The sequence below is a fragment of the Pimephales promelas genome, chromosome 18, assembly GCF_988280905.1.
Source record: "Pimephales promelas chromosome 18, fPimPro1.hap1.1, whole genome shotgun sequence".
Taxonomy (NCBI): Eukaryota; Metazoa; Chordata; class Actinopteri; order Cypriniformes; family Leuciscidae; genus Pimephales; species Pimephales promelas.
This window is the reverse complement of record NC_142786.1, coordinates 24,567,118-24,581,426: the sequence shown is the minus strand read 5'-3', so window position 1 is coordinate 24,581,426 and position 14,309 is coordinate 24,567,118. Positions and strand designations below refer to the sequence as shown.

Genomic DNA, 14,309 nt, shown 5'->3' with positions numbered 1-14,309 from the left:
TTGAGTTTTGCACGGCCAAGCACCGCTCACATTTTCTCCATTTTCTTTACTGCCTCATGCATATCAGTTTACACATCAGTAATATCATAACACGAGAGGATTTAAGCACGGATTAAATTGGAGTGAAGTGTGCTTGGCAGTGTTTTGCATTTCCAGAGAGAGAGAGAGAGAGAGGGGGAGAGAGAGGATGAATGTGGGAGAGCAACAGAATAGAGAGTCTTTGATGCCTCCTGCCTCCAGGAAAATACACTGGCTGTAAATGGGCATGTGCTTCTTTGTGTGTGTGTGTGTGTGTTAATGCCATTAAACAATATAAAACTTTGAACTCTTTCCCTGCAGGTGGATGCCCATTGACAAGCGAGCCGGTGTCAGACAGGTCATGTGACCCAGCCTGCGACAAACCTCGCTCAATCTGCACTGAGGTTAGTAGTATTTGTGCGTCATGTTTATGTCTCCTGAGGTGTGATGCTGGGATGCAGGCAGACTGCAAACAGGCTTTATGGATATTCAATACAGCAGGATTCGACTTCTTTCAGGAGAGAGAGAGTTAGTGCTGGAATGTGTAATGGGAAATGAAGAAACATGAGGACCAACTGCACCGGTTGTAATTGGAAGATTTGATACCCGCTTATCAACAGCTTCCATCTTAATAACTTTAGATGGACACTATCAAACCCTGTTTACTGTTCAGTCTTTTGCTGATAAAAATAACAGTGTTAGCCCTTTGCATGGGCTTTATCAAGCACTGTGACCAATGTCAGACGGCATTAGAATCAGTCACACTTACACTGCAGTAGAATCAGTGCAGGCCAAAGAAAACACCTTAGGGGAAGATATGGCACTATCAGTTGAAAGCTTTATATTATTCTGGATGGCTGTTTTGGAGTGGTTGGTGTGTTTGAAGGTTTTTATGCTTGCTTATGCCTTTGATTTGACTGTAAGATCCTCGAAATAAATTATTAATCTGTTTATGGACATATACAGTTGGGCAGAGCGTGGTAATATGTTGCAATTTCTTTGATATACATATTTTTTTATTTCAATATGTTATTATATTTTATTTTAATAATGTCATTTGCAACGTTTTCTTTAATTTGGTTAAAAATGTCTTACTCTTTTATAATTTCCATACATTATTCACAGAACATGTAATGAAAAGAACTGGAACAATTAATAGAACAAATTAGTTGTGATTTAAGCAATTTTGAGCGTTGCATGGTTTTTGGTGCCAGACGGGCCAATCTGATTATTTCACAATCTGCTCAGTTACTGGGATTTTCACGCACAACCATTTCTATGGTTTACAAAGAATGGTGTGAAAAGGAAAAAAAAAAAAACATCCAGTATGCGGCAGTCCTGTGGGTGAAAATGCCTTGTTGATGCTAGAGGTCAAAGGAGAATGGGCCGACTGATTCAAGCTGATAGAAGAGCAACTTTGACTGAAATAGCCACTCGCTACAACCGAGGTACAGTATGCAGCAAAGCATTTGTGAAGCCACAACACGCACAACCTTGAGGCGGATGGGCTACAACAGCAGAAGACCCCACCGGGTACCACTCATCTCCACTACAAATAGGAAAAAGAAGCTACAATATGCAAGAGTTCACCAAAACTGGACAGTTGAAGACTGGAAAAATGTTGCCTGGTCTGATGAGTCTTGATTTCTGTTGAGACATTCAGATGGTAGAGTCAGAATTTGGCGTAAACATAATGAAAACATTAATCTGTCATGCCTTGTTACCACTGTGCAGGCTGGTGGTGGTGGTGTAATGGTGTGGGAGATGTTGTACTGGCACACTTTAGGCCCCTTAGTGCCAATTGGTCATTTTTTAAATGCCACGGCCTACCTGAGCATTGTTTCTGACCATGTCCATCCCTTTATGGCCACCATGTACCCATCCTCTGTTGGCTAATTCCAGCAGCATAATGCACCATGTCACAAAACTCGAATCATTTCAAATTGGTGTCTTGAACATGACAATGAGTTCACTGTACTAAAATGACCCCCACAGTCACCAGATCTCAACCCAAAAGAGCATCTTTGGGATGTGGTGGAACGGGAGCTTCGTGCCCTGGATGTGCATCCCACAAATCTCCATCAACTGCAAGATGCTATCCTATCAATATTGGCCAACATTTCTAAAGAATGCTTTCAGCACCTTGTTGAATCAATGCCACGTAGAATTAAGGCAGTTCTGAAGGCGAAAGGGGGTCAAACACAGTAATAGTATGGAGTTTCTGATAATCCTTTAGATGAGTGTATAATTTCATATATGTTAGATGTGATTAATCACAATTATATGATTCGACAACATTAATTACAATTAAATAGAGCTAACTTTTATTTTATTATTGTCTTCTATTCAATATTGTATTTTTTAAAGTTAAATTGTTTTCTTTAATTTCTTTAAAATGACTCTTCTACGTCATATTGTAATTTCAAAACATCATTTACAAAACAGTTAAACTTAATAGCAAAAAATAAATAAATAAATAAATCTAAAACTAGTCTACAGAACCAATTAAACACTGGCTTGTTCACGTAAACATATAGTTGTCTGTCCCCACAAATGATGCACTATACATTTTGTCATTCAGCATCAGTCTGACAGCAAACAGTTGCCTGGAAACAGGGTGGCTTAATTTACCCCACTCTCCCCAATATTCAACTTGTTCCTTTGAAGATAATCCTAGATGCACACATTCATTGTGAGCTACTACAATTCTCCTCCAGCATGCGATTTTTTTTTTTTTTTCACCCCCATTGCATATAAACTACATGTTGTGTGAAATCGAAATGATTGTGAGTGTATCTAAACCGTGTCTCCCGGGGTGAAGGGAATCCCTCTACTGTGGGTAGAATCTGACTGTATTTATATCAGATTCTTCTGCTACATCTGGACCTGCTCTCTTGCGCCCGTCTGTAGAGATGCAAAAGCCCCCGGTGCGTTCCGTGACCGGGCCGATCTGACGGCTTGTGTTTGCGTGTGGGGCGATTATCCTCCCAAAATTGCAGTGGGAATAAGAGACCCCCTGCAGACCACAGGAACCTGGGGGTTTCTCCACATTTATTTGCACTCGAACATGCACTCGTAGCCATGGAGAACCTTCAGGATTCGGGATCCGGATGTTTTTCAGAACAAGGAAAGCACTAAAATTACACTAGAACAGCATCTTTGAAATCACAGCTAGACGCCGCAGAAATATTTTTAGTAGCTGTTTGCTGGAAGAAAGAACTACGTGACACAGAGGAAGTTAAGTGATGGTCGCAGGAGACGGAAAGTGAATTAAATTAGAGGCAGTTTAGAGGCCGGGGGAATGCCACAAATAGAAAGATGTCAGTGTTTTTAACAACAGGTATCAATTGTTTTCTGGTCCCATTTTACTTAGTCTCACATAGCCATACTTTAATCAAGTCTGATCCACATCACAGCGTATCTTATTCTAACCTACATGCTTCAGGTAAAAGTAGATGTTAAAACATTTTAATGTAGCAGTGCCAGTATATAAAAAAAAGATTCTATAACAATAACAAAATGCTCTGTCTCCACAAAGCGTTATATATATATATATATATATATATATATATATATATATATATATATATATATATATATATATATATATATATATATATATATATATATAAAACACAACAATTTTTTTTACAATATATATATATATATATATATATATATATATATATATATATATTAAAAAAAAAATTGTCTAATAAATTGTTCATTTAGTCATTGGATGTGTTTGGTATGATACTGACCAAGGCTGCATGTATTTGATTAAAAATACAGTAAAAAACAGTAATATTGTGAAACATGTTTACAATTGAAACTCGCTGTTTTCTATTTGAATTGTTTTTTGTTTTGTTTTTTTATTGTAATTTATTCCTATAATGGCAAAGCTGAATTTTCAGCATCATTACTCCAGTCTTAAGTGTCACATGATCCTTCAGAAATCATTTTAACATGCTGATTTTGGTGCTCAAGAAACACTTCTTATTATTAATAGTGTTGAAAACAGTTGTGTTGCTTAATATTTTTGTGGAAACCTTGATTTGTTTCAGGATTCTTTGATGAATAGAACATTCAAAAGAACAGCATTTGTTTTATTACGTTATAAATGTGTTCACTGTCACGTTTGATCAATTAAATGCATGTTTGCTGAATAAAATTATTGCCTTTAAAACTTTTAAACAATGTTTGTTTTCCATTGTTTTATAGACCATTTCACAAGATGTAAACAACACTGGTCCAGAAGCACTTCCTGTTTCAGTTTTTTAACACTACATAAAAGCTGGGATAAAATACAACCAACAGAATATTTAAAACTGAATCAAAAAGTTAAACAAACATCTTTAAGATGTTTTCTTTACATGTGAAATAAAGAAAACAGTTACAAACTGAAACAGGAAGTGTTTCTGGACCAGTGTTGTTTACATCTTGTGAAATGGTCTATAGTGCATGCAGCTTGTCTGATGTAAACAGATCCACGTGTGTAACTGGTATGATGTCTCCCCCTGCAGGCTGGTGTGTGCGGCTGCGAGGAGGGTTACACTGAGGTGATGACATCTGATGGAGTGTTGGATCAGTGTACGCTTATACCAGTGCTTGAGATCCCCACCGCAGGAGACAGTAAAACTGACGTGAAGACGATCAGAGCACTCAGCCCCACTCAGTCCACCGCCAACATGCCCGGCCGTGCAGGACGCACCTGGTTCCTCCAGCCCTTCGGACCTGGTGAGTTTGGGGAGAACAAAGCTCTGAATGGGTGCAAAGACTCATATTTTCACACTAACTATTGCTAACTATCTGTAATCATTTTCTTTAAAAGTGTTTAACTTGCGTGTCTTCAAATTAAACAGAATATGTCCATGTGGCCCATAGATTTAAGGTTAATTGAAAAATGATGCATGATTAATTTTACATATGCCACTTGGTTTGGGATTTTGGCATCAATGCAATGAAATTCAGATTTTATTAAAAGGGATCTATTATTCTTTTTTTTTTTTTTTTTTTTTAAATTGAGATTTCTTTAGTGTATGCTGTTGCTGTTTGAGCATGAAAAATGTAAAAAAGCACAAAGTCACCCCAAAGGGAGTTATTCTCTATATCAGTGCATAGTTTCTGAACTCCCTGAAATGCCTCCATAGTCTTGAGTTTTCTTCCGAGAACAAACACGTCACAATATTCCTCATTTTAGATAATTCCCAGACAAGACATATAGAAAAAAAGGGCTGAGGCTTGTTTGAGTTGCGTGTATGTAAAGAGACGTGGCGTTTCGGAAACACTCTCGAAGCAGTTGACCAATCACAACACACTGGTCCAGCTGACCAATCAGAGCACATTGTGCTTTTTAGAAGGAGGGGCTTCATTGAGACAGGAACTAAACAGAGCATTACTGACAGACTTTAAAAAAAAAAAAATAAGGTGTTTTTTGTACCACTGCAAAAAAGGCATATTATGTCCTCTTTAAGTGTATCTTAAGTGTCCAAATCATTTTTGAGGCCACGATAACATATGATGATCCAAAAAAAGGAAGGGTGTTCCCAGAATGGCTCTGACTAGTTGTGTCTGTTGTCTTGGTTATAAGCAGCTGAGATGCAGCTTTATCATTGTTTTGATGTGTGTGTGTGTGTGTATCTGCACAGATGGCAAACTGAAGACCTGGGTGTATGGTGTGGCAGCTGGAGCTTTTGTACTGCTAGTGTTCATTGTCTCCATGACTTATTTAGCCTGGTAAGAACATTTGTTATGACCTCAAACTAGACATTTTGATCCTTTCATAAATCATCTGCTTTATTATATCCATCTTAAGTTCCATCTAAGTTACTTTGTCCTCCACTGCAAAAATCATTTTACATTTACACTACTTTTACATTTTCCTAATCAATATTTTTGTCTTGTTTTCCACTAAAACGCCCTAGTTAAAACTTTAACAATAAAACTGTACTTTCAGGGAACATATTATAAAATATTAATATTATTTTTTCCTGTTTTGTAAGCATAAATCTCACTAAAAATTGTTAAATGTATGCTGTAGATAAGAAAAAATCATCACCCATGGGATAAGAAACTTAAATCAAAATAGTTAATGTAAGTCTAGTATATGCTTATGTTTTAACTGAAAACGAGACAAAAATACTGATTTAAAAAGGCTTCTTTTTTCATTTGTCATTCTTTTTCCTTTTTTTCTCACTTCTTCATTTGTCTCCCAAACCCCTTCATACCTATCAGTTTTTGTATGCTGGCCCGGCGCTCTCCTCCGAGCCCGGACCCGTCCCTTTCCTCTGTGGTTTGGGTCGGACCCAACGACCAAGAGCTGATATATACCTGTCCTGACTGTCAGCAAATTGAGACTCAGTTCCACTAGAGCTCTCAGCTCAGTCTCATCACTCATGGCCTTGCCCTGTGGCCAATCATGTCCATCACCTATGCCTTCTCACTGTCACATGTGCCTTTCTGACCAATCACAAGGAGCTGTTTGGAGGAGGTGAGCTGGTAGATCAACTGCTAGAAACAGAATGAAGATCAACCGTGTAGCTTTATATAATAGTACACTTCTTTACTTTTTTTTTGATAATAAAAAATCTTACAGACTAAATTAAATATGTAATGAAGTTACTAAGTTGGTTGTGGAATGTTGCAATAAATAAAGAAAAATTTAATGAAATGTAAACGTAAATTAATAGCCATGAAATGCATTTATTTTTAATTGCACGAACATGCAATGCCACCTGACATACGCCATAAAATAAATTTGAAATCACTCCACAATGACTGTTGCTTCTCAAGTAAATTTATCTGGTTTCAAGATTTTTTAGATGTTGAAACGGAAAATAGGACTCAACTACTCTTTAAAGGGATAGTTCACTTTGAAATACATGTTTGGTATGTTTTTATAGCTTACCTCAAGGGCATCCAAGATGTAGGGGTCTTTGTTTCCGCAGTAGTTTCAATTTTGACATTTTTAGGTCAAACCGTTCTTGTCTGTCAGTCATGTAATGCAGGTCTATGGTCACCACCTAAAAAAGCATGCACAGAGAAGTCCAAATCAAACATGATTTAATGACTCGTAAATGTAAGTACACATTGATGGCCTAAGACACGAAATAAACGGTTTGTGGGAGAAAACAAACAGTATTTATCTAGTTTTTATCTCTTGTTGCCACAAAGCACCCACGCCCTCAGATCACTTGGACATGGCTGTGGTTACAAGAGGTAAAAACAATATAAATAGTGTTCGTTTTCTCAAACAAACCGTTCATTTCGTGTCTTAGGCCATCAATGTGTACTTACATTTACGAGTCATTAAATCATGTTTAATTTGAATTTCTCTGTGCATGCTCTTTGAGGTGGTGACCATATACCTGCATTATATGACTGACAGACAAGAACGGTTTGACCTAAAAATATCAAAATTGAAACTACTGCGGAAACAAAGACACCTAAATCCTGGATGCCCTTGAGGTAAGCTAAAACATACCAAAAATGTATTTCAAAGTGAACTATCCTTTTAAGAATGAGATTTTTTGCAGTGCATCCACACGAATCTAAAAATGACTAATATATAAAAAGAACATGGCCATTTGGCCAATATTTTAGCCAGTTTTTGTATCCACACTGCTCACTGATGGTCAGGTCTGACAGCCATCATCATCATCACCAATGAATACTAATCATTTTCTTACACATTATTTTTATTATTATATTATGCAAAATCATGTTTCTTGAAGTTCACATTTAAATGTTGTTAGTTTAACCTATTTACAGAAAAGTTGTTCTGATGCTATAATGACATTTAAGCTAAATTGATTTAGAAGATGTTGTGTTGACATGTGTCCCTATCTCTGTGTCATAGTACTCGCTAAGGTAAGTTTGGTTTGTAGAGTTTAGCGGACTGGAATGCGCTGCTGGCTACTTCCCTGTTCCTTCCATCGCTAAAGCATATGCTTCCTGTAAAAGTAAGCATGGCAGCACACTTAAATGTGCAGTGCTGAGTTATTATATAAATAAGTTAAGTACTTAAAATAAAATATGTTTCAAATAACATTTAGTCAAAAGTTTAGAAACATTAGCTACCCTTTTTAATGTTTTTGAAAGTCTCTTATGCTTATCAAGACATTTATTGGATAAACAGTAATATTGTGAAATATTATTACAATTTAAAATACTAGTTTTGTATTTTAATATACTTTAAAATACTATTAATTTATGTGATGCAAAGCTGAATTTTCAGCATCATTACTTCAGTGTCACATGATCTATCAGAAATGATGCTGATTTGTTATCAATATTAATACTGATGTGCTGCTTACTACTTTTTTATAACCTGTGATATTTTTTTCAGGATCCTTTGATCAATAAATAGTATTTATTTCAATATAAATATTCCGTAACAATTTACTACCATTCAAAATGTTGGGGTCAGTTCTTTCTTTCTTTTTTTTAAATAAATAAATATTTTTATTCTGCAAGGATGTGCTTAATTGATAACAAGTGATAGTAAAGATTTATATTGTTAGAAAAAATATATATTTTGAATAAATGCTGTTCTTTTTAACTTTTTATTTAACAATGAATTCTGAAAAAAAGTATCAGAGGGTCCAAATCAAATTTTAAGCAGCCCAACTCATAATAACAGTATCAAATCAGCATTAGAATAATTTCTGAAGGATCATGTGACACTGAAGTGTGATGATGCTGAAAATACAGCTTTGCTTCACAGAAATAAATAATATTTTAAAGAATCTTAAAATAGAAAACCATTATTTTAAATTGTATATACAGGAGATACACTGTATATACAGGAGATGTACTTATATATAAGTTATAAAAGAATGAAAGGGAAAAATAAAAAAAAATAAAGTAATTTAAAATATTATCTCAATAAATCATGAAATAACTTTGGTGCAGTGTGTAAAGTTATAGTTAAGCTACACTAAATTTCATCTACTGCATGATAAAAAAAGTATTTTACTAAAGCATGTCAAGCAGCAGCAGTGCATGGACATCTAACAACACAAAATACCCCCCAAAACACAAACACAAGGCTTTTCAATGATGCAAGGTGATAAAACACTTGAACAAACAGATGCAATAGATATAAAGGTCACAGATTTAAAGCAGTGCCACAGTGTAAAATATTCTAGAAGGTCAGATCTCTTCAAAGTTTATTAAATATGTGCAGGTAACCAATCTTGCTATCTTTTTGCATCTGTGAAGCAAAAAAAAAAATATATATATATATATATTGCTTTGTATTAACCGCTGTTTTGTTTTTCCACAGCAAAAAGCCAAAGAAGCCCCAGAGAAGACAGATGAACAACAGACTCAAGCCTCTGACGCTGGCTTACGACGGCGACGCTGACATGTAGCCTAACCACGTTCACTACGCACTACAGATACTCGCCTCTTTCCACAGTCGGCCATCGGTACAAGCCTCAAACAAGGAGACTCGCGCCTGCTTTTTATAAGACCGCTAATGGAACCTCAGAGAGAGACTCGATCCATGTTTATATAACGTTTCTCCCCCCTCCTTTTTTTACGTTCAAGTTTTTTTTTTTTTTTTTTTACTTTATTTCACGAGAGCCTTCACAAACTCTTCAAAAATCTTCTTCAGGAAGTCTGCCTTCACCTCTCTGCCCTTGACATCTTTCTGTAACATAGACTTGTCTTTCAGGAGGAAAGTTGCAGGACCCTTATTAAATTGGGAGGTTCTTTTTGCTGAGAAGCACAAAAATACACCCCCATCTCCTGTTTAGTAAACTCGCACTTCTTGTCAGCTCCTGAAACGTGTCAGTGGCTGTTGGGACGTGTCATGTTCAGAGAAACAAAACACACAATTTAGAAGCATTTTGAGCGCTGAAATGTTCTTCCTCTGCGTCGATCAGAAGGGTAAAAGACTGCAGCTCACTAGCGCCCCCTATAGAAACTCTGGCCTGCCTTTCCTCTTTTCTCTATTCAGGCTCCATTTTGCACTATATTAGTGCAGCATGAACATTTACTTATAGCATTGCCATAGAAAACTGCCTCTCGCGAAACAAGAACGTGTACAGTCTTGTGCTAGACAAAAAAAAAAAAATGAGCGAGAGAGAACAAAAGTAGCCCTTTTTCCTTCTAATGGAACACACCGATGTTCGTTTATACATACTTGTTTACTGGTTTCCTCTTGTTTGTGATAACGGGGCAGTTCTTTTGTGGACTCCCCAAACCCCGTCCTGTTGTGTGTACAGTCGCAACCAGCCATGTGTTTGCTTTCTTTGCCTGATTGACTCGTGTGTGATTCAGTGGTTCTTTTTTCACCTTAGAGATCCGGGTCGGAGAAAGGTTTCCATGTATTTCAGTCTTCTCTGATTCCAAAGGGCTCCCTGTTCATAATTTGAGCGCTTTTATCAGTATGATGTTTGATTTACTGATTCTACTGACTTTCCCATGGCTACCTAACACAATAACGACATGCAATTTCTTATCAGCTAGATTTGGAAGAACCAATGCTCTGATCAGTTTGGACAACATTCGTTGCTCTGATATGAGAAAAAAAAAAAAAATCTCAGCTCAATAAGTAATAATCCAAAAATACTGTGTTTTGTGCTGGCACATTAGATAAGGGATGATGTACATCTGGTTATTATGTAAGGGATAATGTACATCCAGCCAGTTGTTATCTCAGAATAAACCCTGACAGCGTGATCAGGTCTTGCGTCCGCCTGAAGGGGTTTATTCTGTGATAACAAACATTATCCTGCTTATTACACGGCTACTTGCCACATAAGTTCACCAATATATTGCCTTGAAATTCTTCAAACGCAAAGCTTCCGAGAAGAAAGCAGTTGCTAGCAAACTAGACGGACATTTTAGGGATACGGTACAGTCATACCAAGGGTAATATATACACCAATTTAGTAAATTAGTAATAGCTATATTAATTTGAGATGAAACCGTTTTAAAATCGTATCTGTTTGTTATCTTTTAATCCATTACAGTGTACAAAACAATCGTTGCAAAATGGCAGCAGCCATAATATGAATATTAATAACAATGGTGATAATGACCACACTATCCCGCTTATTATAGCGCCTAAAAATGCGTTGGAAACGCTGGGCGCACCACATTCTCCTTTTTCCAAAGCACTAGGGCAGTTGCGCTACGGTTGGTTCTTGTCATGTGACCTACTGTGCGCTTATGGTGCGCTTGCGGCATTCTGAAAAGTTGGGATGTTTTTATCTCGATGCGGCGCAGACGTGCTTATGAGCGCGTATACCGCGCGCCTACATTTAAAATAACGAAGTTGAGTGCGCAAAAGACGCGATATGTGAACAGGCCCTTACTTGCCAAATAAATATCAAACATAGATTTAAGTTTAAATTAAATTAAATCATTTTACCCAGCCCAGTCTCATCCCAAGGCATCATCTAACTGACGCGTTTGACAATGCAACATCCGTCGCACATGGCACCCTTTAGCGTCAATATGAAACGCAGAAATAAATGAGCCAGAAGGCGCCTCCTAGTGGTCTAATCCTAACCCTACCCCAGACCTAAACCTACCCATAACCGAATTGTGTTATATTGACGCTAAAGGGTGCCATGTGTGTCGGATTTAGACACATTGTCAAAAGCGTCAGATAGATGACTTCCTAGGATGAGAATGTGTTGTTTTACCTGTATATCATCAAAATCTGAGATGGGAGGAAGACATACACTTTTTGGGGGGATGCAAAGGCATTGAAATACATTTTTTTCCTTCCATATCTTATATATTTTCCATCACCAGTAAGGGGCTCTGTATCATCATACAGCTTCTGCCAAGAAAGAAAAGGAAAAGTCAGCTACAATATAGAGAACAGTCAGGCCAGCAACAAGATGAATGTTAGCTTCAACACATTGGTTAACTGAGACACAAGATGGCGCCAGATGTGTTTGACTGGACAGTAGTGCCAGTCTGATACACAGCATCGCAGTGATGGTTGACCAGAATCCAGTATTCCAGAGAGCTGTGTAAGGAGTGTTTCCTACTGTTCAGTTTTCAAGGGAAAAGTATAGAAAAAACACTTTTTTATATACTTTACAAGAGTATACGTTATATTTGTCACCATGCCATGAAGCTGCATATAGACAAAAGTAAATATTATGTGGATTCAGATATGACTGAAATGGTCATCACTGTCACCGACCTTCTAAAAATTGGGTAAAAAAGCACAAATAAGTAGGTTAGGGCCAGTTTTTCAAAAACCATATCTACAGTGAATGAACTATGGGCGCTATTGATCTCTAAAGGCATATCATTAAATTGATGTTTAAATTAAATTGATATCATTAAAAGGAATGTTTACTTATGTTAATATTACTTGTTTTGTTAATTTGTAAATACATGAATGATCTTTTATTTAATAATGATTTCTTTATTATATATACATTTGTTCATTTCTTTTTTTTACTACACAAAGTGTTTAGTACAAACCTCTCAAAGTGTGTCTGAGAGTGTGTGTGTGGGTGTGTGTAGAGGGAGTGTGTGTGTGTGTGAGAGAGAGAGAGAGAGAGAGTCTATTGTTACCTTACTGGGGCGATCCAGGTTACTGTGTGAAAATATTGCTTTCTTCTTTTCCTACAGGTTGTTTATATGTGTCTGATGAATTGCTGATAATAAACCAGAAAAAAAAAACCGTTGCTGTACATGTGAGTTGTTTCGGTAATCATTTCAATTTAACCTCCTGTTTTTGTATTTTCGGCATCAGAAATGCACTTTAATATGCATGGGAAAATAATGCAGGTTGATTGTAATTGATTTCCTGTAGATTTTTAAAATCATCTCACTGTTTTTGAGCGGGTACAGATTCACTCAGTGTGACACGAGAAAACTGACAATAATGAAATTGGCACAAAAACTGCTGCAAGTTTATGGTGAAATCCAAAGTACTTGTACATGGAGTCACTCAACATGAATGTTTAAGGGGTTTCTTGTTGTTAAAGCAGCACTCTGTAACTTTTTTAACCTTTATAATATTTTTCTAAAACCATTGAGAAGGTACATTGACTTACAATAGATTGACTGACAGGTCTGCCATAGCATGACAGTGTCTATATCACTTTTTCTGGCACTCTGTAACTTCGGGGTGTGGGTAGGAACCCGAGCACAAAAAGAACTACAAAATTAGACTGCTTTATGGCATGTGTCACTTCCCCCACTTCCTCATATTCCGGCACGAGAGCCCAACAAGTGTTTTTTTTTTTTTTTTTTTTTTTATCTCTGTATGTTGTAATGGCTGAAGCAGAAGTAAAACCAAGAAGCCAAAGGTTTTGTCGGAGGATAGTAGAAAGAGAAAAAGGGAGACTGGCAAAATAAAAGGCTGGACGAGGTCAATGTCCAGCGTTAGGGGTGACTCGAGCGATCAGGGCCGGCCCGCAGAATTGGGTACGGCAAATGAGCGAACGAGTCATTTTTTTAATTCTAATTACTATTTTAAAAACATTCATTCATAATAATACTCCACAAAAATGTAACTAAGTCCCCCGACTCCAGTCCGGTGCATCAATCTTCCCCCGCCTAGCCAATGTAAAGTGTGTCAGAAACAGAGCATGCGCGCGATCAGTTTACTGTTGGTAATGTGTTGTGTAGCTTCGTACCTCGCCGCATTCAGTGTAGACTGCATTGCTTTCTTTTGAGGGCGCTTAACACACTCAAGCATCCCCGTAGAGCCGGGGCGGGCAGCTCGCACCAGACGTGAAAGTATACTGATTACTGAGCTTGGTAGGGGTTACGTTCTGCAAGTAAATAATACATGATTAGACGGACAAAATAATCAGTCAGGATAACTATCCTATGTCTGCAGGCTGATAGTCATGTTTGTTATTTTTCTGGTGAATGGGTCTTGCCTCAGGCTACAGCCTAATGCAAATCGATTTTTCAAATTTGCAGATTCATCTATGGTAGCTTGATATTATAATTTTGACGACATGTTTATTTTCTACCAACAAACATTGAATTGAATTAGCATTTCCATTATGTAAAACAGTAGCCAATAGGCAAACGTTAGGCTACTATAAAGACGCTGGCTTGTTATTGTAAGCTACGCAATCTTGACGTTTGAAAAAAATAAAGCCAATGAAAGCCCATGCTGCTTTAAGGTCTGAACTATATATATCAAAAGTGTAAAGACATTTAGGCCTATAAAGTTATAGGCGATTTCTATTTTAGGAAGAAATTACATTTAAAATATATTTCCGTGTAAAACTTTTCAAAAATTTTAAATTGTAATTTTATTTCACAAAATTGCTGTTTCTACTTTATTTTCG

At 36.9% G+C, this 14,309-nt stretch overlaps 1 protein-coding gene across 1 annotated transcript in view; it reads left to right on the top strand.

The window, feature by feature from the left end:
- thsd7aa (thrombospondin, type I, domain containing 7Aa) overlaps positions 1-10,890 on the top strand; it is a 132,490-nt gene extending 121,600 nt beyond the window's left edge. Inside the window, exons 24-27 of the mRNA XM_039681189.2 lie at positions 340-422; positions 4,542-4,755; positions 5,667-5,754; positions 9,305-10,890. Of these exons, the coding sequence (XP_039537123.2) occupies positions 340-422; positions 4,542-4,755; positions 5,667-5,754; positions 9,305-9,392 (473 nt within the window). The 3' untranslated portion in view covers positions 9,393-10,890. The remainder of the gene's footprint in view (positions 1-339; positions 423-4,541; positions 4,756-5,666; positions 5,755-9,304) is intronic.
- Positions 10,891-14,309: the final 3,419 nt, after the last annotated feature.